General features: G+C 45.1%; 1 protein-coding gene across 14 annotated transcripts in view; it reads right to left on the bottom strand.

The window, feature by feature from the left end:
* Positions 1-25,162, bottom strand: part of LRRFIP2 (LRR binding FLII interacting protein 2) — a 360,344-nt gene that overhangs the window by 321,196 nt on the left and 13,986 nt on the right. For all 14 annotated transcript variants that reach the window (XM_029589814.1, XM_029589817.1, XM_029589816.1 and 11 more), the window contains exon 2: positions 17,048-17,195. In XM_029589814.1, coding sequence (XP_029445674.1) covers positions 17,048-17,137 — 90 coding nt within the window. In that variant the 5' untranslated portion in view covers positions 17,138-17,195. The remainder of the gene's footprint in view (positions 1-17,047; positions 17,196-25,162) is intronic.

Below are 25,162 nucleotides of genomic sequence, written 5' to 3'. Positions count from 1 at the left end.
AGCTTGGAGAAGAGACAGCTGAGGGGGTTATGATAGAGGTCTTGGACGTGTAGATGTGAATCGGTTATTTACACTTTCAGATAAGAGAAGGCCTAGGGGACACTCCATGAAGTCAGCAAGTAGCGCATTTAAGACACTCTGCCTAATGGGCAAGGTGATAACTACAGCTGCACATGCTCAGTAGGGCATGTTTGAAAGTTCTAGAATCTTTGAGATCAAAGTTCCATACCGGGCTCCATCTGATGATGTCACCCATGTGTGAGAACTACCATCTTGCTTGTCCTAAGAGAATAAAGTTTGCTCAGCCATCCTCACATATGGTGTCATCATGGGATTTCTCTAAACTAAGCCAGAGAAAAAAAACCCTAAAATCCAGAGGGATAATCTGGAGAAAACTTTTCTGAGCAGCGCTGCTGAGAGAGGGTGTGGCTCTGGGAGCTCACAGACTGAAGAGGGAAAAGTTTGTTTGGGAAAAGAAATAAGTCTCCAGGGGAAACTATAAAGAAAACTGTGTATGCATGGTAAGTAGAAGCTGGAAGCAAGCACTGAAGCAGGCACCAGGGCACAGATAAAGAAAAGTTTGTTGGAAAAAGAAAATTGTTTGTTGGGCTGCCTGCTAGAAACAGCTGAAGGAAAAGGGTGTGGCTCAGAGCACACAGGAGCGCGGAGCACTGCAAGTCTGCAGAGCACAAAGGAAAAGAAAAACAACTGCTTTTAAACCATAAGAACATAAGAAAATGCCATACTGGGTCAGACCAAGGGTCCATCAAGCCCAGCATCCTGTTTCAAACAGTGGTCAATCCAGGCCATAAGAACCTGGCAAGTACCCAAAAGCTAAGTCTATTCCATGTTACCATTTCTAATGGCAGTGGCTATTCTCTAAGTGAACTTAATAGCAGGTAATGGACTTCTCCTCCAAGAACTTATCCAATCCTTTTTTAAACACAGCTATACTAACTGCACTAACCACATCCTCCAGCAACAAATTGTGCGTTGAGTAAAAAACTTTCTCCGATTAGTTTTAAATGTGCCCCACGCTAACTTCATGGAGTGCCCCCTAGTCTATTATCCGAAAGAGTAAATAACCGATTCACATCTACCCGTTCTAGACATCTCATGATTTTAAACACCTCTATCATATCCCCCCTCAGTCGTCTCTTCTCCAAGCTGAAAAGTCCTAACCTCTTTAGTCTTTCCTCATAGGGGAGCTGTTCCATTCCCCTTATTTTGGTCGCCCTTCTCTGTACCTTCTCCATCGCAATTATATCTTTTTTGAGATGCGGCGACCAGAATTGTACACAGTAATCAAGGTGCGGTCTCACCATGGAGTGATACAGAGGCATTATGACATTTTCCTTTTTATTCACCATTCCCTTTCTAATAATTCCCAACATTGTTTGCTTTTTTGACTGCCGCAGCACACTATGACGCCTAGATCTCTTTCTTGGGTTGTAGCACCTAATATGGAACCCAACATTGTGTAATTATAGCATGGGTTATTTTTCCCTATATGCATCAACTTGCACTTATCCACATTAAATTTCATCTGCCATTTGGATGCCCAATTTTCCAGTCTCACAAGGTCTACCCAAGCCCCTCAGAGAGAGAGGTCTGAGGGGCCTGGGTAGAGAAGCAAGGGTTAGGGTTTTTGAACAGGACTATATCAAAATGGGCTGTATCAAAATGTAAAGAGAGTCAGTAAGGCAGGTTTTGTTTTATTTTATTTTGAAAAAAAAAAAAGGTATCAGAGAGAAAAGCAGAAGGAACAGTTGTGCACAGGGTTTGAGCAGGGTGTGGTCCTCAGCAGAAAGTAACTGCTAGCAAGTTGCAGGTGCCAGAGGCCTAGGCAGTATCCCAGAAAACCTGGTTGAGATCCAGTGGGGTTTAGTACAGTGCAGAAGGAAAAAAAAAAAAAAGAAACCTGGGGGCTTACTTGGTGGGCATGGCCCAGCAGAGATTGGCCAGGCTTCAGCAGGGAGTTAGGCTCAAAGAGAAGAGAAAGTACCTTGGGCAGCCACAAAAGAACCTGAAGTGGAATAATGTATGGACTGTAACCCAGGTGAAATAAAGGATGACAGCCAGAGAGAGAAGAGATATGTGCTGTGTGGTGGGAGTTCACAGACCCCCAGAGCCAGAGAGCTCAATCCAGAGATCCAGACCCCATACAAAAGGGAATGGATACAGTTAGTAGCAGAATTGCAAGATATTGTGGAGAAGGTGGCCCAATGGGAGAGCGAATTGAAGCAACTCGCCAAAGAAAATGCTATGGTGAAAGAAGAGCTACTAAAATCCATTAGCCGGCCAGTGGTAGAGCCCGCGAAGCAAAAGAAGGGACACTGGAGTGCTGGAACAGACACTGAGATCTGAGTACAAAGGAGGAAATCGGAAGAGGAGGCTGTGGGGAGCCCAGGTGGGGACAAAGACATCTCCTGCAGAAAAGGTAGTTGGCAGTGTGCCATAGAATGCCCAGAGAAACTCCAAGTAGAGATGTGTGTCAGAGAGCCTGTGGGATGCAGCGCAAAGACCCCAGACTGTGGTGCCACAGGAACCCCAGAAAGCGGCGCAGGGGAGAGTTCGGAGAAAGCTGCCAAAAGAAGCCCCAAAAAGGGGGATGTGAGGAGCCCCAAAGAAGTGGCCCTGGGAACCCCAACAAAAGGAACTGCCGAGGAGCCACGGCATCGCATTCAGAGGAGGATTTTAACATACTGCAATAATTATTAGCCAAGTGGTGGATCTGCAGATGGAGCTCAGAACAGGGAAGCAGTTACACTACCAAGCAGAGAGGCTAGAGGAGGTCCTCAGGATGGACCTGGAAGTTGTGGTATTGGAATTAGACATCTGGCAGCAGCCCAGGGATGATCATGCAAAGCTCAAGGTCCAGATCTTCAGGCTGACCTCCCAAGCCCTAGGTGCTCTGACAGAAGCTGAGGATGCCCGAGCAGCCAACGGGCAGCTAAGACAGGAGCTGGCGGCTGCCACGTGCTACTGTGGCAGAACACTGAGCAAAGGAAGGCATATAAGGTCACAGTCTCTGCCCTGGAAGCACAGTTGGTAGCTTTAACTAGGGAGTGAGAGAACAGCCAGTTGGAAAAGGAGCAGCTCTTGCAAAATATAGCCCATCTGCTGGCAACCTATATATTCCACTGGAGCTGCATAAAAAGGAAACTGTTCACCTACAAAGTAACATCATACAGCTGCAAAGACAGCTGAAGAAAAGAGTACAAAGCCATGATCAGGAGCAGGCCGAGACAGTATCTGGAGATCACTATTGCTGATTTTCAAACCCATGTGAAGGAGGTAATCCTCAGGGAGAACAGTGTCCAAGACAAAGAAAAGGCACTCTGGCAGAAGGGTTGCACAGCTGACTGAAGTAGGTGGGGGGATGCTGATATAGGAGCTACTGCACTGGCAGTGCTGGACCTGTACAGAGTACATAAGGATGCAAGAGCACAAGGAGAAACTTCTTTCCTTAGATGGTCTACTTGCAACCACCATTGCAACTGTGTGCAGATTTCCACTGGAAGTTGAAGCCGAATTGAATAGTATTCAGACTGAGGACTCCAACGAGCCAGCAGGGCGTGCTGAAGAGGGCGCATATGTGCTCTTGCCCACCTCTAGGGTAGCTGCAATTAATCTGAGCACCTGTAGATAAAACACAGTCTGGCGCAGTAGTTATCTATAATCGCACCTGCACCATTAGCTTCTGAATGCAGCTCTCTAGCAGAACACCCTGCCTTGCTTCGTGTCAAAGCTAACACCTAGGCACTCCAGTGTTTGAAATGGCTGCAGCTTGCTCTTGGCAAAGTTCACCACCCAGCCTAGTTCCTGCAATAAGGAGATCACCTTGTGTGAGACCTAAAGGCTCTCTTCCAGGCTCTTGGCACGAATCAGCCAATCGTCCAAGTACGAGTGAACCATAATGCATCTTTTCTTAACATTGCTGCAACCACCACCATAATGTTGGAAAAGGTTCTGGGCGCGGTGGCCAGACTGAAAGGTAGTGTCTGGAACTGATAGTGTCACCCCAACACAGCAAAACGTAGAAATCGCTGATGCTCCAGAAGGATGGGAGAGCAAAATTGCTTATCCCAGGACAGCAGGATGTAGTCCTCACATATGGGTGACGTCACTGACGGAGCCCTAGTGCGGGAAAACTTTCTGTCAAAGTTTCTAGAAACTTTTGACTGGCCCTGAGGCCACTGAGCATGCCCAGCATGCCATGATATTCTCTGCCACAGGGGTCTCTCTTCAGTCTCGTATGTAGCAATAAGCTTTAGCAAAAATAAAATAATAAAAGGTATAAGACCAATTCCGTGGGGTGGTGGGTGGGTTTCGCGAGGACTACATCCTGCTGTCCTGAGATAACACCTATTACAAGGTAAGCAATTTTGCTTTGTCTCAGGACAAGCAGGATGCTAGTCCTCACATATGGGTGATTAGCAAGCTAGAGGCTGAATCATTCTGAATGGAGGCAACATTGAAGTATTGTTGAAATTGAGTCAGCCGAAGATCACAGTAGGTTGGATGTAGAAGGAGTTGGGATTAAACTGGAAACAAGTTCTTTAAAACAGATTGTCCATAGGCTGAATCTTGTCGTCCCTGCTTGTCCACACAGTAATGAGCTGCAAAAGTATGAAGAGAACTCCATGTTGCTGCTTTACATATGTCAAGGATTGGCACTGTATGATAGTGTGCTTACTGAATGTGCCTTTACTCGCCCTTGGAGAGGAAAGCCTGCTTTTTCATAGCAAAACTGTATGCAATCTGCTAGCTAATTGGATAGAGTATATTTACCCACTGCTTTACCTGGTTTGTTTGGATCATAAGATACAAAAAGTTGAGTGGATTTCCTGTGTACTACAGTGCGGTTTATGTAAAATGCTAATGCACGCTTACAGTCCAAGGTATGTAAGGCTGTTTCCCCTTGGTGAGAATGAGGCCTTGGAAAGAATGTGGGCAAAACTATGGATTGGTTCAAGTGGAATTCCATAACTACCTTGGGAAGGAATTTTGGATGAGTACGGAGAACCACCGTCATGTAGGAATTTTGTAAAGGGTGAGTACGTGACAAGTGCTTGTAACTCACTAACCCTTCCAGCTGATGTAATGGCTATCAGGAAGATAGTCTTCCATGTGAGAAATTTAAGATCACAGGAATCTATGGGTTCAAAAGGAGAACGCACGAGCCTTGTTAAGACTAGATTCAGGTCCCATTCTATGACTGGTGGCCGAATTGGTGGTTTTATGTGCATTAAACCTCTCATAAATTTAGTGATGAGAAGTTGCGTGGATATTGGTATATCTCCACTCTTGTTATGGTAAGCTGAGATTGCACTTAAATGTACCCTTAAGATGAAGTCTGGAGACCAGAGTCTGAAAGATGGTATAAGTACTCTAGTAGAGAAGTTGTGGAGCAGGAGAAAGGATCAATAGTCTTTTGCCTGCACCACAAAGTAAACCTTTTCCATTTCGAAGAATAGTTCTTACGTGTTGTAGGTTTACGTGAAGCTAGAAGCACTTGAGATACATTGGTGGAAAGATTGAGTGGTTGTAAAATCAAGCTTTCAACATCCATGCTGTCAGGGATAGGGATTGAAGGTTGGGGTGGCACAACCGACCCTGATCCTGAATTATGAGAGTGAGAGCTCCTCCCAGGCGAGTGGGATCCCTGATTGAGAGGTCTAGAAGTGTGGGAAACCATACTTGTCGATGCCAATATGGGGCTATGAGTATCATGGACCCCTTGCACTGATGTAGCTTCACTAGAGTTTTGGTTATGAGCGGTATCGGAGGATACGCGTATAGTAGGCCTGAGTTCCAAGGGCGAGCAAAGGAATCCTTGGCTGGCTGGTTTTTCTGTTTGTTTAGAGCACAGAAGCTGTCCACTTTGTGATTCAGGTGTGAGGCAAAGAGGTCTATTGTTGGTTGTCCCCACCATTGAAAAATCCTGGTCACTACTGAGGGATCCAGGGACCACTCGTGTGGTTGGTATTGATGACTGAGTCGATCCGCTAGTACATTTTGAATGCCTGCCAGATAAGTGGCCAGGAGAAACATTGAGTGTGTTAGGGCCCAGGCCCAAATCTGTGCAGCTTCTTGACAAAGGAGATATGAGCCCGTACCTCCCTGTTTGTTGATGTACCACATGGCTACTGTGTTGTCTGTTTGGATCAGAACAGTCTTGTGTGAAAGGCAGTCCTTGAACGCATGCAGCACATAACGTATAGCTCGAAGCTCTAGGAAATTTGAAAAAACTTGCTTCGAGCTTTGTCCAAGTACCCTGGGTTTGGAGATTATCTATGTGAGCTCCCCAACCCAAGGTGGATGCATCTGTAGTTAAAGTGATCTGTGGGACTGGTTGCTGAAAAGGCAGGCCTTTGCACAAGTTGTCCGTGTTCTCCCACCAAAGAAGAGATAATCTTAGTTGGTGGGTCACTTGAATTGGATAATGAAGCGGTTGAATGGCTTGGATCCATTGTGATCCTAGAGTCCATTGGGTAACCCTCATGGCAAGCCGTGCCATAGGAGTGACGTGAACTGTGGAGGCCATGTGGCCTGGTAAGGTTAGAAACTGATGAGCTGTCGCTTGTTTCTGTGAGTAAATGGATCTTGCCAGGAGTGAAAGTGTCTTTGCCCGGTCTACGGGTAGAAAGGCTCTCGAAAGGATAGTGTTCAAGTCTGCACCTATGAATTGAAGTAGGTGAGATGGAGTGAGATGGGAATTTTGATAGTTGATGAGAAAACCCATGGAGTGAAGTAGAGAAATTGTTCGACAGAGAAGTGAGAGCTCCTTGTTGAGATTGACTTCTGATGAGCCAGTCGTCTAGATATGGAAAAACATGGACACTTTGTGCAAGTGTCCTGCTATTACTGCCAGACATTTTGTGAATACTCTGGGGGCAGAGGCTAGGCCGAATGGCAGAACTCTGTACTGGAAATGTTGATGGCCCACCATGAAGCGCAGGTACTTGCGATGAGGAGGGAATATTGGAATGTGAGCATAAGCGTCTTGAAGATCCAGAGAACAAAGCCAATCTCCAGTTTGAAGAAGTGGAAGCATGGTGCCTAGAGAAACCATCCTGAACTTTTCCTTCTTCAGAAATTTGTTGAGATTTCTGAGGTCTAGGATGAGACGTAGGCCTCCGGTTTTCTTTGGAATGAGGAAATAACGGGAATAGAATCCTCTGCCCAGCTGAGTCCGGGGCACTAACTGTACCAGCCCTGGCTCTCAGAAGGATGGATAATTCTGTTTGTAGATTAATTAGTTGAGATTCTTGTTGTGGAAAGAAACTCTGTGGAGATTCTGGTGGAATTGTAAGGAAATTGAGTTTGTAACCTCGAGAGACTATGGAGAGTACCCATTGGTCTGATGTAATTCTTAGCGAATGTGTGTGAAAATAGGATACTCTTCCTCCTACTGACAGGTCTGGTCGAGGATTCAGGAGATGGACTTGTTCTCTGGCCTGTATTTCAAAAGCCCGCAGCTGGGCCCATCTGTGGAGGGGGTTGCGGGCGAGCAGTTCTTGGCTGTCTAGCTTGGGAACGCTGTTGTGGCCTGGTTGACCTACCCCTAGAGGCTTGGTGGTAGTATCTCCTTGGCCTGTAGTATGGGTGTCTGGTTTCTCTCCTAGGTTGTCGACGAGGAGGTTGTGTAGAGAGTTCTTGTGGAACCTGAGACAACTGTCGTAAGGTTTCTGTATGGTCCTTAAGCTGCAGTACTGCCTCTTGGAACTTTTCGCCAAACAAGTTATCCCCCACACACGGCAAGTCTACAAGTTTATCTTGGACCTCAGGCCTGAGGTCCGAAGCCTTGAGCCATGCCCATCTACGAGCGGTGATTCCAGCAGCTGCTGTCCTGGAAGCAGTCTCAAAACTGTCGTAGGCCGCCCTCACCTCATGTTTCCCAGCTTCAAGGCCTTTATGGACTATGGCCTGTGCTGCTTCTTGAAATTGTGTTGGTAAAGAGGTGACAAATTCTTCCATCTGCTTCCAGAGATTTCTCTGATACTGTGTCATATACAGTTGATAAAATTCTGGAATTTAGGATGGCACCCTGATACACCTTTCTTCCCAGGGAATCTAGAAACCGGTGCTCTTTATCTGGTGAGATTGATGAGTGTGGGCGGACACGCTTAGATTTTTTCTGGGCAGATTCCACTACCAAAGATTGATGTGGTAGTAGTTGTTTTTGGTATCCTGGAGCTGCCTGTACCAAATATGTAGTGTCTACACGTTTGTTTACTGCCGAGACAGAACATGGGTGTTCCCAGATGCGGTGCTGGAGATCCAAGAGTACTTCATGTATCGGAATAGCCAATACTTGCTTAGGTAGGTCAACAAACTGAAGGACTTCTAAAGTTTGTTGCCTTGTATCTTGTTCTGCTTAAAGGGAATGGTGTCTGCCATGTCCTGTATGAAATTGGAAAGAGACAAAATCTTCTGGTGGGGACTTTTTTCTCTGGTCTGGAGGTGAAGGCTCAGACATGAAGTCCTCAGAAGATGTATCAGTCTGCTGATCATCCCAGGAGTCATCTGGTTCATCTCTATATGGAGATCTTGGGGAAGACCTGGGTGGATAATGAAGGCCTGAAGGGTCTGGCTGTGGATCATCAGAGGGGATTAATGGAGAAACTCCCTCCAGCATTTTTGGTGGAAGTTTGTCGACGACATCTTGATATCTTTGTAGAAGACGCTGACAAAATGCCAAATCATGGGGTTCAGGATCTTCAGATGGTGGTTGCATCGATGGAACAGTAGTTGGTATCGATGCAGGTGGTGTTAGACGTGTCCGTAACGGTGTTGAAGACGTCGACTGTGTTGGCATAGAAATCGGCCTCGAGGAGGTCGATGGTATTTGTGCAAAGACAGATGTCGATGCCGTGATGAATCTCTGTGCCGGCATCGATTCCATGGTTGTCTGTGTCGATATAGACACTGGCATCGGTGGGACCACCGGCATTGATGGAACCGCTGGAATTTGTTGTTGATCCTTTAAAGCCTGTATGAACGCTTGTCTGATGAGATCAGACAATTCCGGCATTACAACTGATGGAACCAGAGCAGTTGTAAGCGGTGGCGGAGGCTGAGAGATTAGATCCTGCACAGAGCCCTGTGGAGGATCAGGCATCGATGGTGGTGAAGGAAGAGGCCCAGGCGGTGAAAGGACCGATGTTTCTTGCGTCCGTGGCTGCTTCGCCATAGATTCCTACTGGGGAATGGATCCGGACATTGATGGACGTCGATGTCTATGCCGATGTTTCATTTTAGGTTGATCGGCAGACTTCGATGCCGTGGACGACGGTGGGGACGAATGATCCCCCGATCCTTCTGGGCGAGGTTTTTTTTAAGCAAGATGCGCTTAGTAGCTCCAGCCGGAGACTACTTCGATGACATTGAGGGAGATGGTATAAGTTGTAGGTGGAACAAATGTTCCATTTTCTCTTGCCTTGCTTTCCTTCCCTTCACCTTCCTTCCCCCTTCGCTGTCATCTCAGCGCATTTTGGACAAGTATTAACATCATGCTTTTCACCGAGAAACATGACACACTCTAAGTTTGGGTCGGTGATAGACATTGTTCTGTTACATACAGGGCATTTTTTGAATCCTGTAGCCATTTTTAAGTCAATGGCCGTCGATGAAAATATGAGTGATCGTAAGAAAAAATTATTTTACTCAAAGAGCAAAATATGAGACCGAGGTACTCACCAGCCGGTGGAAAAACCCTGAGAGACTCCAATGAGAGAGAATATAGAGAAAATTTTTGTGACTTTTCAGTCAGAAATTGTTGTGAAAGATTCACAACGGCTCCTGTCCCGCGATGCCTATAGCAGCGTGGAAAAACGAAGACTGAAGAGAGACCCCTGTGGCAGAGAATATCATGGCATGCTGGGCATGCTCAGTGGCCTCACAGGGCCAGTCAAAAGTTTCTAGAAACTTTGACAGAAAGTTTTCCTGCACTAGGGCTCCATCAGTGATGTCACCCATATGTGAGGACTAGCATCCTGCTTGACCTGGGATAATATGAATGTACACTTCTGATAACTCCAGTGACATCAGAAACTCCCCCGACTGTAGTGCCATTATCACTGAGCATAAGGTTTCCATACAAAATCGAGTCACCCGCAAATGATGGTTGACACCCAGGAGATCTAGGGTGGGGTGATAAGAGCCTTCCTTCTTTGGCACAACGAAGTAAACAGAATATCAGTCCATATTTTCTTGAGACCTGGGCCCTGGGACTACAGCCTGCAGGCTGAGAAATCTTGATAGTGTACACTCCACTGCTTGTCTCTTCTGTGAAAAGTTGCATGGAGACACCATGGTCTGACATGATCTTGACCCACCTCCGATAAAATAGAGAAAGGTGACCCCAGGGGTGGGTCAGCACACCTTCATTGAGCGGCTCAGGAGCACCACTACCTGAGCCTGCACCTCTTCTGGGTTGTCTGGGATGAAAGGACTGAGACCTGCCTAAGGACAGAGTCCTCTAGAAGCTGCTCCTCTATGGGATGAAAACATCTGAAACCCCTTGCAGAACTTCTCATGTTGAAGGAGCGCGTCGTCTGCTTCTTGTCCTCTGACAACTGAATAATCTGGGCCTCACCCCACTTATTGGCCATTTTCTCCAGCTCACTTCCAAACAAGAGTGATCCTTTAAAGGGCAATTTAGTAAGACCAGACTTTGAAATTGTATTGGCCAACCAATTCCTGAGTTATAATTGACATTTGGCCACTATTATCAAAGCGTGGACCAGGTCGCAGCCCACATCTGCCAAAAAGGTGGCTGCTGGTTCCATCACTGCCCTGGAACACACCAGATTTGTTGACTTCACAGAGAAGTAAGCAAGAGTGAGCCACCAGAGAGCAGCATGAAGCTATCTGCAAATTCATTGCCATCACTTTAGAGGCTTGCTTAAGGAAGGCCTCAGTTCTATCTTGAGCATCCTTCAATGCCTCTCCCCCTTCCACAGGAATAGTTGTGTGTTTGGTGACAGCACACATGAGTGCATCCACTTTCGGAAAACGCAACTACTCCCTCGCAGCCAAATCCAAGGGATACACAGTCCTTCCAAGGTTCATCCCCCTTTAAAATTAGCTGCTGGGGGACCCCATTCAAGATCAATCAATTCTTGAATAGCCTCCATAATAGGAAAGAAACACAAGGCTTTAATCAGAGTCAGAATGGGATGTGTCTTTGCCTCAGACACTGAGTTAGCCCCTGGTACTCTCAGCATCTTCAAAGTCTGGGAAATCATAGTCTGTAACTCATCTCTATGAAAAACACAAAGATCTATATGGCTCCAGCCCAAGAGGAAGTTCCCCATCCTCCAAGGAATAATGATCAGTTTCATCATCTGTGTCATCCAGATCCCTATCAAAGCAACCCACGGCAGGCCTAAACTTACTCCAATGCTTACCCGCAACACCAGGTGTGTGGGGATTGGCAGACTGTGATCCTGAATCGCAATTAACTGAGCTAATGACTGCACCTGAAGAAGAGACCGCAGCCCTTGAAAAAGTTCCAACATACCCAAGAAAAGGTAAACGGATCCAGACCAAAACCAGGGGGGCGTTTGTACTGCGCCCACTGAACTAACTTTCCCCGCTAAGGAACCAGTTAGGGGAGTCCCAATTCCAGGCGAGCTCTCTGGCAACATTTTACATTCCCGCAACAAGCTGGGAAGGACCAGGCTTAGCAAAAGCAAACAGACAAGTATCCTTGAGCCTCCAAAACAGTAATGACACAAATTTATTTATTTAAAACTTTTCTATACCGACATTCATGGGAATATCACATCGGTTTACATTAAACATTGGTAACCATTAACTTTGGAAAATAGAAGTTACATATAACGTAAGGAAGCTAAATTGGGGAGAAAGGGCTAGAGTAGCAGAGTCAGGTACCAGAAGAGGTATGGTTACAAAGAGTATTAACAATTGTTTAACGATATATGATATGACAAATTTACAATATGTACAAAATAAAGTTCGTAGGGCAATTACTTGAATGAATTCAAAACGAGGTTAGATAGTTAAGGGGTAGAAAGGGGGAGGGGGAGGAAAAGGAGGCTGTGGGAGGGGTACTGTGAATTGGAGGTGGCGGGGTTAAATAAAGGCTTGTGTGAAAAGCCAAGTTTTTAGATTTATTTTTTTTTTAAAGTTTGGGTACAATGTTCTTGACGCAGGTATGAGGACATAGAATTCCATATGGTTGGTCCAGTGATGGACAGGGCCCGTTCTTTCGTGGCTATGTGAAGGGTGAGTTTGGGGGGGAGGAATGTAGAGGGTTCCTTTATAAGCAGTTCTCGTGGGTCTGTTCGAAGTGTGATAGTGTAGGGCGTTATCCAGCCATTTGATGTTTTGGGTCTGCAGGGTTTTGTGGATAATCGTTAGAGTCTTGTGAAGGATTCTAAAGTGTATTGCGAGCCAGTGGAGATCCCCGAGTATGGGGGTTATGTGGTCTCTTCTGCAGGAATTAGAAAGGATTCTGGCCGCTGCGTTTTGAAGCATTTGGAGCGGCTTTATCGTTGTAGCGGGGAGGCCTAGGAGGAGGGTGTTGCAGTAGTCAATTTTGGTGAAAAATAAGCCTGGAGGACCGTGCGAAAGTCATAGGGATGGAGAAGTGGTCTTAATTTTTTTTAGTATGTGGAGGTTGTGGAAACATTCTTTCGTGGTGGAATTAATGAATTGTTTTAGGTTTAGATGATTGTCTAAAGTGACTCCTAAATCTCTTACATGTTGGACCTTAGTTACATGTGAATCAGGTTGGGGACAGTTGTGGTGGTCTGGTGTGATGAAGAGGAGTTCTGTTTTGGATGTGTTGAGGGCCAGGTTGAGATTAGTGAGGTGGCGGTGAATTGATGAGAGGCAGTTATCCCAGATCTTGAGGGATTTGGGAAGAGATTCTGTAATGGGGATGACGATTTGGACATCGTCTGCATAGATATGATGAGTAAGGCCTAGGTCCTCGAGGAGATAGATATTGAATAGTGTGGGTGAGAGGGAGGAGCCTTGAGGGACTCCTCGAGTAAGGTTAATGGGGTGGATTCATTGTTGCCGATTCTGACATTGTAGATGCGATTGTGGAGGTAGGATTCAAACCAGCTCAGGGCTGTTCCCATGATGCCGATTTCTGAGAGTCTATCTAGTAAGATGTTATGGTTGATGTTGTCTAATGCTGATGAAGTGTCAAGTAGAGCCAGGATGAAAGATTGGCCCTTGTCTAATCCTTTGAGGAGGGTGTCAGTGAGTGAGATAAGTAGGGTTTCGGTATTGAAAAATTTACGAAAGCCGAATTGGGAAGGGAATAGGAGGGTTTTTTTTTCCAAGGTGATCTGTGAGTTGGAGGTTCACCACTCTTTCTATGGGTTTAGCTACAAAAGGGAGGTTGGAGATTGGCCTGAAATTAGCTGGGTGTGAGGGGTCGAGGTTGGGTTTCTTCAGAATGGGTTTGAGGGTGGCTTGCTTCAGAGCATCAGGAACGAGTCCTTGAGTGAGGGAGCAATTGATGATATTTGCTAGGGGATAGGAGATTATGTTAGGGATGGTTAGTAGAGATTTTGTGGGAATGGTGTCTGAGGGGTGGGAGGAGGGAGGAGGGCTTCATTTTCTTAAGGAGGGATTCGATTTCAGAGGGGCAGTGGTTTCAAAGGACTTGAGAGTGAATTCGGGGGTGGTTGGGAGGATAGGGGCGGTGGTGTTGGGGAGTGGGGATAGAGGAGGGAATCCGAGGAGAAGCTTGGTGATTTTGTCCTGAAAAAAAAAAAAAAGCTAATTCGTCGCACTCTATCTTCGCTATTGGGGATAGGAGGGGGAGGGTCTGTTTTCGTGAGGTTGGAGACTAGTGCAAAGAGGGCTTTTCTGTTGAATTGAAAATTATGGATTTTTTGCGCATAGAAGTCTCTTTTTGTATGGATGTTCTATAGGTGTGGAGGGTTGATTTGTAGGCGGCTAGCAGAGGGGCAGATGGGATTTTGCGCCATTTCTTTTCCTTTGATCTTAATTCCTGTTTGAGTTTTTTTAGTTCCGCAGTGAACCATGGTTTTTTTGTATTCTGAGTGGGGTTTAGCTCGAGGGACTTTAGGGAGCAGATGTTATTGTCAATATTGTTGGTTATGTTATTCCAAGAGGAGAGGGCTGAATCTGGGCTGGAAAGGTCAAGGTTTTCCGTGACCTCTGTGAGGGAAAGAATTAGATCTTCCTTATTGCATAGTTTTCAAAAGAGTATAGTGTTTTTGTGAGTGGGAGCGGATTGGTATGTTTTATTATAGTGAGGTTAGTTTTTATGAGAGAGAGAGAGTGGTCCGACCAGGGGACCGGGGTGCAGGAGGGTGTGTTGGCTGCGAGGAGGAGTGTATTAGTGAAGATTAAATCCAGTGTGTGACTGGCCTTGTGAGTGGGGGAGAAGATTATTTGGTCAAAGCCCAGGGCATTGACGGATGACAGAAAGGCTTCACAATTAGGGGATAAGGGGGAGGGCATAGACGTGGAGGTTGAAATCTCCTAGGATGATGGTAGGGAAGTCTAAGTCTAAATTCTCAGCTAAGAATTCGATGAGGGGAGAGGGAGAGGAATAGATTAGGCAAACCTGTAATGAGGGTGATTTAAAGAGTTCAATCTCGAATTTAGGGGTGTGTGTGTATGGACTGAGAGATTAGTCAGAGTTCTTTTTTGGAGGCTAGGAGTAGTCCACTGCCTCTTTTTTTGTGTCTGGGTAATGAGACAATGTCATAGGTTTGTGTGGGAAGTTGGTTCAGGAGGACAATGTCAGTGGGTTTGAACCATGTTTCTGTTATGGCACAAATATCAGGTTGGGTATCGATTAGGAGGTCATTGGGGATAGGGGTCTTTTTTGTAAGGGATTGGGAATTGATGAGTAAGAGTGTGATGGTGGTAAGGCTAAGAAATTGGGTAAGAGGGGATATCATGATAGGTATTAGAGATCGGAAGGAAGGAATGTTATGGGTTTTTTGAGGAGCTGCGAGGAGTGCTTGATCGTAGGAATAGGGAAGGTGAGCATGATTGATTGGTGTGGTAGCAAATATTGTGAGACTGGAGATAAGGTGTCTTAGAATAAGGAGAGACTTATATAGATGGGTTTAGTTAGATAAGAGGCCGGGGTATGGGTAGGGGGTCGCACTCCTTTGGCACGTGACGCCCGGCGCCTGGGAGCAGGGCCTGGCTTTAAAGGCCCTTGAGGTCACAGCGATGAGGAAATGCAAGGCTGAGATGGCTGAATATGGCAAGCAGTACACAGGGTAAGGCACTTAGGCTTCTATGCTATTGACACCATAATTCACACACTAAACTGACTCCGAGAAGAGTGCACGCCTGGCTGAGCTCATCACTTGAAAAAGGACTGGATGGCCTAAAATGGCCTAAAAAGGACTGGATGGCCTAAAATTAGACACCCAAAGTAGATCAGCTGGATGCCCAATTTCTTGTGCATCCAACTTTTAGGCACCCTAAAGCGCATCACTTGTACATACAACTAGGCACCTACAGGCACACTACCAAGCGCTCCATAACGCATCCTATGAGCACAACTGGGCATGTCCTGAAGAGAGTAGACCTACGCACCATGGAAAAGCACACAAATGCCACAGCAGCCTCCCACGCAGCAAAATTCTGAGCCTGAAAGTGGGGCCTAGTCAAAAGACTGCTCAACCCACCAGGAGGCTCCAGTTCCCCGGAGGTGGGAACGAACATCAGACTGGCGCATCAAGCACGGAGACCACAGGGGAGAGGAATGCCTAAACCAACTCCCCCTCACTTTTTTTTTTTTTTTTACAGCTCAGTCCACGCTGGAACCAGCTACTGGACCAAGGCACTCATCTGAGGGAGAATCTACTGAAATCACCTCAGAAAACCTCGACTGAGGGTAGGACCATAAGTTACCACCACAGGAGAGCAGGGCAATAAACTTCTATCCTTCTTTCTCCTTCTATTAAACTTCAACACAATCCCCAATAGGGTAATGCACGTCCACCATCTGCTGGAGACGGAGAATACTGACAGGCTGATGTCCGTGCAGGGGTATCTATACTGTGACATCAGCTTTGCTCAGTCTCCATCTGTTGGTAGAGATGCATAACCCACTGGTTCTGGATCCACTTGTCTGAACATTAAAAAACATACAGTTCATGCTACACCACCAAAGAATTCACAGGATCTGGAGGCTTTTTGCCAAGAGGAATGGGCAACTTTACCACATAACAAAATAAAGGACCTCATTCACAACTATCACAAAAGACTGCAAGCCATCATTGATGCAAAAGGGGGCAATATACAGTATTAAGAATTAAGGATGTGTAAACTTCTCAACAGGACCATTTTATTATTTCCTTTAATACTATGGTTTAATCATTATGCTATTCCTTGATGCATAAAATACTTTATTTTGAAACATTAAAAAGATGTATTTAGTCTGATCAAATGTTTTCTTAAACTGCTACACATCTTACAAATTCTGCCAGGGGTATGTAAACTTATGAGCACAACTGTGTATATAGCTAATTTTTTGCCCATTCATTCCAACCAGAACACTGATCATCCCAGCAGCATCTGATGAAAGTTCCTTCTTGTGTCAAAATTAGACTTGAGAGAACAAGAAAGACAGGTTTCTCCTACCAAACCTTTTTTTGGAACTCCTTGCCACTATTGACTCATCAGGAGTCAAATCATATGAAATTTTAAAAATCTGTAATAACCTGGCTTTTCCAAACAGTGCTCAAGTAGGATTTTAGATTAACTTTATTATAGATTTGCTGGTTTTATATTATGGCAATTAGGATTTTACTTATTTTGTGTCTTATGGTGTTGGTCTGTGGTTTTTGCTAACCATTTTATCTTAGTTTGTGTATTTATGTTCATTTAAAATTGTACATTGCTTTTGGTTCCTTCAAGAGAAAGGCAGTTTAATGAAAAATAAACTACTGGATTAGCAAAATTATATAAAAATTGTTTCCTCTAAATTCAATGCTAATCTAAAAAAATATTTAAAGTTTTTACTGTTTTCTAAAAACGAACAGATTTTAGAGCAACAAACCTCTCTGGCAATGTGACTCAGGGCTTCATCTTCAGCAGAGAATCTGTCCTTAACAGGAGTTCTTTTCCTTCCAGATCCTGGTGTGCCCATTTTGAACCAATATTAATTTTCTGTTCTCTCGTTGCCTGAAGAAAGCCACCAACTGGGTCTGAAAACACAAACAAAAATAATTAAATCAACTCCCTTTATATGCTTTGTTTCCACATTTTATTTGCATCTATTTTTCTTCCTTTATCACTTTCTTTAATCCACAACTTCTCCAGACAATTTTCTAGGAAAGTTTGCCCCCTTCAGGTCCGATGGTTGGAGGCGCAATATCCTCAAGACTGAATCAATCAATAGTGGTCTCACAGCAACAAGGGCTTTTTATAAAGCAGCCATTCTCTCTTCAACCTGAAGCACAATACACCGGAAGCTAAGACTCACAGCACACACAACTCTAGTAAATCGGAGCTAGACTTGAAAATGTTTACAACTGAAATAATCATGCAGGAAGCCTGATTTAAAACACATTACATAAAGCAGAAACAAAATCTAAATTTTGTATACAGCTTTTCTAGCTGTTTATGGTCATACAGATCTAACATTAAAACTATTTTCAAATTCTCCACCCACTAGAACATGGATTTAATATTGTCAAGAAAACCCAATTACCTTCATGCCTTGAAACACAGAGGAAGGTTTCATGGTTAATGCACCCAAGAAAGTGAGGCAACAACAAGAAAAACTGCCTTGGCAGATCAAAAGCTCCTCCTATTGAACTCCTCTTTCATTATACAAAATGTGAAGCAATTTAGCACAAATGGATTACTGAAACTAAAATGCAACCCAGAGAAGGGGATGGAGTCTGATCTGCATCATCCTGGCTGTTCTGACTTGCTTCATATTTTCTAAAAAAGATGGTAAACTGAGAAAAATCAAATTAAGCTGAAGTGTACCAGAGTCATTTTTGTGGTTGCTCTTCATCTTTTATTTTGACTTATGAATAACTATCCAAACAGACCTACAAAACTGGAATGAAGTACTTAGACAACTACACATGATATTCTACCAAAGACAATAGCTTTATTAGCAATGCAAACATTCAAAAGTTAATGATTTGGATGGGAATTTCTCTTAGTGAAGGACTATAAAGATATGCTGTAAACAAGCATATAAAATGAGCTAAGGTAACTGGGACACAAGATTCCAACAATGCTGCATAGCAGAGATTCCAAACCCAGTCCTCAGGACATACCCAGACAGGTTTTCAAGATAACTGAAATGAATATGCATGAGACAGATTTGCATGCACTCAGGTATACTCAGATATCCTGAAAACCTGACTGGATGGGTGTGTTGAGAAAGCAGAGTTGCTTACCTGTAACAGGTGTTCTCACAGGACAGCAGGATGTTAGTCCTCACTTATGGGTGACATTATCAGGATGGAACCCAATCACGGAACACTTGTCAAAATTTCTAGAACTTTGATTGGCACCTACTGGGCATCCCCAGCAATGCACTGACCCTGCATCCAGGAGGGGTCCCCCTTCAGTCTCGTCTTATAGATAAAAGTACATGCGAAAAATAAAATAAGAAAATGTAAACGAATCCAACTCCGCGGGGTGACGGGCGGATTTCGTGAGGACTAACATCCTGCTGTCCTGTGAGAACACCTGTTACAGGTAAGCAACTCTTTCTCACAGGACAAGCAGGATGGTAGCCCTCACATATGGGTGAGGTCCAAGCTGAGGATGCCCGAGCAATGCACCAAATGCACCCAAAGACGTGCAACAGGCACAACAACAGGGGTGGAAATTTGGTTAGGAGGGCATCCTGAATGGGTTGTGGAAGGATGTTGGGAAGTTAAACTGAAAACAAGTTGCGTCGAATGGACTGGCCAAAGATGGAATCTTGCCTGCCAGCCTTATCTAAGCAATAATGTGCTGCGAATGTATGGAGAGAACTCCGGGTAGCAGCCTTACAAATATCAGCAAGCGGCACTGAACTTAGGTGCGCTACTGATGTCGCCATGGCCCTGATAGAGTGTGGTTTTACACGTTCTTGTAGCGGAATGCCTGCTTGCTGGTAGCAAAAAGAAATGCAGTCCGCTAACCAGGAGGAGAGGGTCTGCTTTCCCACAGGATTTCCCAATTTGATGGAATTGAAAGACACAAACAATTGAGTGGATTTCCTGTGGGCCGAAGTGCGGTCTAGATAGAAGGCTAGAGCACATTTGCAGTCTAAAGAATGAAGAGCCTGTTCTCCTGGGTTTGCATGGGGCCTGGGAAAAAAGGTAGGTAGGATAATAGATTGGTTAATATGAAATTCCGACACTACCTTCGGTAAGAATTTAGGGTGAGTGCCATGCAGAATTTTAGTGTAAGGCGGGTAGGTAACTAATTCAAAGAATTTCTGCTTCATCGTGCTTATAATGATTGATAATGTGGTATGAATGAGTTTCATTCCGTTTGATAAAGTGAATATGATGGGCCATAAAGTGGATATTCTCCTGTTGGAAAACATGTTATGATGTCTAAAATATCAATTGTTTGATAGTACTTGTATTATCGTGATAAGTATTTACCATTAATATTTGGTATTCTGTCATTTGGTCTCTGTGAAACCAAAAATTTATTGTTTGTATTTTGTCAATTTTGTTTTTATTATGTATGTATTTTATGTACATCGCCTAGGCCTTTTTAGTGTTAGGCGATTAATACATTTTAATAAATGAAAATGAAAAAATAAAATGCCTGCAATTCACTAATTCTGCAAGCGGATGTGATAGCGAGAAGGAAAAGTACTTTCCACGTGAGATAACAGATCACAGGAGTGGAGAGGCTCAATCGGAGGTTTCATGAGCAGACCCAAAACTACATTAAGGTCCCAAGCAGGGGCTGGAGGGTGCAGTGGAGGTTTTAAGTGGAGCAAGCCTCTCAAAGCGCGTTACTAAGGGTTGTGTGGAAATAGGAACATTCCCTACGCCTTTATGAAATGCGGCTACCCCACTGATATGCACCCTGATGAAGGAAGTTTTCAGGCCTGTCTCCGACAGGTGCCAGAGATAGTCCAGAAACTTCACTGTGGAACAAGTGAAGGGGTCTAAGGACATAGAAGTGCACCATACTGTAAACCTCTTCCATTTGGAGCGGTAAGACTTTCTCATGGAAGGCTTTCGTGAAGCTACCAGGACTCGGGACACCGACTGAAAGGTTAAGAGGTTGGAGTATTAACTTTTCAACATCCAGGCAGTCAGAGATAGGGCCTGGAGGTTGGGGTGGCACAGGCATCTGTTGTTCTGAGTTATCAGAAGCGGATCCTGGAGGATTGGAAACCACACCTGGCGTGGCCAGTGAAGGGCTATCAGAATCATTACGCCCTTGTCCTTCCGTAACTTTACGAGAGTCTTCAATATGAGTGGAAGTGGAGGGTATGCATAGAGGAGACCGCTAGCCCACAAGAGGGCGAAAGTGTCTCTTGGTTGCGAGTGGTGGCTGCGAGTTAGAGAGCAGAAGTTTTCTACTTTGCAGTTCCGGACTGACGCAAAGAGGTCAATCTGAGGGTAACCCCAACGTTGGAATATTGTGTTTGCTACTGTGGTGTTGAGAGACCACTCGTGGGGAAGAAATGTGCGGCTCAACTTGTCCGCCAATACATTGTCCACGCCCGGCAAATAGGTGGCTGTAAGGTACATTGAGTGGAAAAGGGCCCATGCCCATATATGTGCAGCTTCCTGACACAGGAGGTAGGAGCCCGTTACACCCTGCTTGTTGATGTACCACGTCGCCACCTGGTTGTCCATTTGAATCAGGATCGTCTTGTTTGAGAGGCAATCCTGAAGGACCCTGAGGGCATATCCGATGGCCCGAAGCTCCAGGAAATTTATCTGGTGTTTGGCTTCCTCTGGAGACCAGGTTCCCCGAGTCTGCAGGTTGCCTACATGAGCACCCCACCCTAGGTTGGAGGCGTCTGTTGTCAAGGTAATTTGAGGTTCTATAGCCTGAAATGGAAGGCCTTGAGTTAGACTGGAGTATTGTATCCACCAGGCCAGCGATAGTCGGAGCTGTGTGGTAACTTGGACATTGGCTGACAAGCTTAAAGCCACTGGGATTTTAGAATCCACTGCACGACTCTCATAGCTAGGCGGGCCATCGGAGTGACATGTCCCGAGGATACCATGTGAACTAGAAGTATGAGGAAGTGACTAGCAGTTGAGGATACGAGTCTGTAAAAGATGTGCCAGAGAGGCCAGGGTGAAAGCCTGATCTTGAGGGAGGAAGGCTTTTGCATGTATTGTGTCAAGGTCGGCCCCTATAAAAGATAGGATTTGAGATGGAACTATCTTGGATTTGGGATAGTTGATTAGAAACCCTAGGGAGGTCAGGGTATGGATAGTGAGACGCGAGGATGCTAATGCGGCTTGTTGAGTCGGGGCCCTTATCAACCAATCGTCCAGATAAGGGTAGAAGTGACACCCTGACTCCTGAGAAAGGCTGCGACTACCACGAGGCACGTGGTGAATACTCGTGGAGCAGACGCTAGGCCAAATAGCAGTACACTGTACTGTAAGTGACATGGGACGACCAGGAAACGCAGCAATTTGCGATGAGACGGAAGAATTGAGATGTGTGTGTATGCGTCCTGGAGATCTAGGGAGCATAGACAGTCCTTTTTGAAGAAGTAGGAGGAAGTAGAGATCCCGAGGTTACCATCTTGATTTGAAGCTCCAGGGAGGAAGACTCAGAACCAATGTTAGGAAGTATTTCTTCATGGAGAGGGTGGTGGATGCCTGGAATGCCCTTCCGGAGGAAGTGGTGAAGACCAGAAGTGTGAAAGACTTCAAAGGGGCATGGGATAAACACTGTGGATCCATAAAGTCTAGAGGACTTGAATGTGGAAAAAAGATTTGCATTCACAAAAAAGTGGGGAGTAGCTTGCTTTTTACGGCAGTTACTACCTCAAACCAAATAAGCCTGATACTTCACTTTCAATGCATATCCAGCATAGCTCTCTGCTTCAATGGCAGGGGGAATGAAGAAAAGTGGATCTATATACAGACAACCAACAAGGACTGAATTACATAGTCTGGAAAAACAAATAAGCATGGGTGTAGCTTGCTTATTGTGGCAGTTACTACCCCTAACTAATTAAGCTAGATATTTCACTTAGATGCAGCTCCTACACTGCTCTCTACATTAATGGTGGGGGTGGAAGGGAAATAGAACCAAAAAGTTACTAAGAGCCAAGAGTAACAGATAAGTATGAGAAAAAAAAAAGTGTGAAACTTGCTGGGCAGACTGGATGGGCTGTTTGGTCTTCTTCTGCCGTCATTTCTATGTTTCTATGATGTTTTTCTTTATGTTCACCTCAAGTTTTTCTTGAGGGAGAACAGAAGGAGTCGACACCCGTGGAGTCGTCGAGGCCGGTCGGGTAGCAGCAGATTCCCGTTGCTGGCGCGACATAGATGGCACTGGTTCAGACGACGTCGAAGCTATCGATGGCGTCGGGGTTTTTGGCCGAAAGAGGAGACCCATCTTATCGAGCCGAGCCTTGAGACCTTTTGGTGTCATTTGGGCAAATTTGGTGCAAGTACGGACATAGTGGCCAGACCCCAAATACATCACACAGACCGTGTGAGGGTCGGTGATGGACATTGTTTGAGTGCAGTCGGGGCATGGACGGAAACCCGACGCCATGGCTCCAATAAAATTTAGTCGCGGTTCAGTTGATGGCCGGAAGGCCACGAGTTAAAAACTCGATGGGAACTGACAGCAAATGGCCAAAAAACTTACCATTAGACCACGGACCAAAGAAATTGATAAGGGGACCCCTGTGGGGTCAAATTTTTTAAATGTTTCAAACAAAGTTCCGAGAGGAAAATTCTTGTCAGGAATCTCTGAAGAGCTCCTTAACCCACGTGGCTACTGCTGCGTGGAAAAAAGAAGACTGAAGGGGGACCCCTGCTGGCTGCAGGGTTGGTGCTGTGCTGGGCATGCTCAGTAGGTGCCAAAGTTCTGGAAACTTTGACAAAAGTGTTCCGTGATTGGGCTCCATCCTTATGTTGTCACCCATATGCGAGGACTACCATCCTGCTTGTCCTGTGAGAAGGGACGATATGTGTGGATAATCGAGCCTCAGAGACCGGAGACTTTAAGAGAGGTTTCTACCTTACCTGGTCTTGGCGTTTCCCGGACTCGTGCTGAGCAGTCTACAGCTGCGGGGGGAGAGGGAGTTACCTTCACCGTCGCACTCTATTCTGTAACCCGCTGCTTCTCAGCCACTCTGGTGGCTAAGTGCATGCCGGGAACCGGCTACCGGACTGAGGCTTACCTCTGAGGGATCTCGGAAATCACCTCAGGAATTCTCGACTGGGGGAGGACCCTTAGGTATCACCGCAGGAGAGCAGGGCTTGTCTTGTAGAGGCAAGTTTTCTTCCTTCTTTGGTTTAAAATTTCTAACACTATTCTAGTGTTTGTGGTGTCCCTATCTGCTAAGGAGACTGAGAAATACTGAAAAGCTAAGCTTCCTGCACAGGTATATGTAGGCTGATGTCAGCGTTAAAATCTGACTCCGTCTCCCATCCATCAGGAGTACACTATACCCATTGGTCCTGAGTCCATCTGCTAACGCTAGGAAAAAGATAGTCCAAATGGATGTAGCCAACTATATTTAATGTTCTCCTTGTGAAGGAAAGCAGTAACTTCCCGCAGCTCATCTGTTCTGTAGTGTGGCTTGTGAGAGGTCCGCATAGACTGGTATCTCCTGGCCCTCCCAAGACCAAAGTAGCCTGTTTCTAGCAGTAGCAGCCACTCTTTCTTTCAAGGAAAAATCATGGAAGCACACTATAATGTCTCTCATACAATTGTTGTTAGCCACTCCCAGGGCTCTATGAGCTCTATGCAAGTTAACAGCAGAAAGAGCCCCATCTTCCGGATTAGCGGCAGCCAAAAGATGCTTGCAGAAGCATGTTATCAATAGTACACAATCAGCATTTTTTTATTTATTTATATTCCACTTTTCACAGCGCTTCAAAGTGGATTACTTTCAGGTTCGGTAGGCACTCAGAAGATTCCTGAAACCCTCTAAACCTAAGGTTTTCTCGTCTAGCGCGATTCTCCAGATCAGCCACTTTTTCCTTCATAAGTAAATTATCTTCCTGAAGCTCAGCAGACAGCTCCAGTAGGTGTTTGGAGGTTTCTGAAAGGGAATCTATGCGATTATCTAAATCATCCACTTGATGATCCATAATAAGTTCTTCGCGAAAATCCTCCATCATCCCCATAAAGTTCTTTTTTATAATTGTCTTTTCTTAAGCTGCAGAACCAGTCCCAAATTCTGTGTGTGTGGGGAGGGGGAGAATCTGCCGAAGTGATATTAAAAAGGTATCATTGGAGCTCACGTCATCCATGAGGCTGTCAGAGCCATCGCCATGACAGTCATCCTCACCCTCGGCAACCCTGCTCCTCCGGTATGAAAACTGGTGAAAAACAACAGATTTTTGCTTCGCTGCCATCTCGCTGTCGCTGTAGGAAAGCTCGCCCACTGTTGCAAGAAAGGGTAAATCTCAAAAAGCTCCAATAATTAGAAAGAAATCTAGGCAGGGAGAGTAGCTCCACTCTCAAGCAACCATCTCCCTTGGTGACATCACTTCCTTCTCTAGTAGGCAACCTTACTGAAGTAGTGTGCCAAGAATTAAAATCAGGGGTAGGCAACTCCAGTCCTCGTTTGCCACAAGCCAGTTGGCACCCTTATCCCCAGATTCCTTTCACCCAACTCTTGAATATTTATTTTAATTGACAATTTTCAGTTAAAATATTTGAGAGTTATGTAAAAAAAATTTAAAGGAGCAGACAAAAATGTTTCTGACTCCCTCCCCCCTCCTCACCATTACACCCCTTAGAAGGAAAACAGAGCATGATCCCCACACAGAAACATGCTCACTAGCAGAATATGTCACCTTGGTTACATATGCAGAATGCAGACAGATCAAACAGAATAAAGGGACCATAAAAAAGTATAAATGGAAACATGCAGACAAAAACTGAACTGGAAACAATTCAGATTCCATATGCACTGCAATAATGGAAAAACATTACCATTCCTCATTAAAAAAAATAATAAAATTTAACAAAT

The sequence above is a fragment of the Rhinatrema bivittatum genome, chromosome 2 (assembly GCF_901001135.1).
Source record: "Rhinatrema bivittatum chromosome 2, aRhiBiv1.1, whole genome shotgun sequence".
NCBI lineage: Eukaryota > Metazoa > Chordata > Amphibia > Gymnophiona > Rhinatrematidae > Rhinatrema > Rhinatrema bivittatum.
The sequence above is the reverse complement of the archived record's forward strand: the minus strand, read 5'-3'. Positions and strand labels throughout refer to the sequence as shown.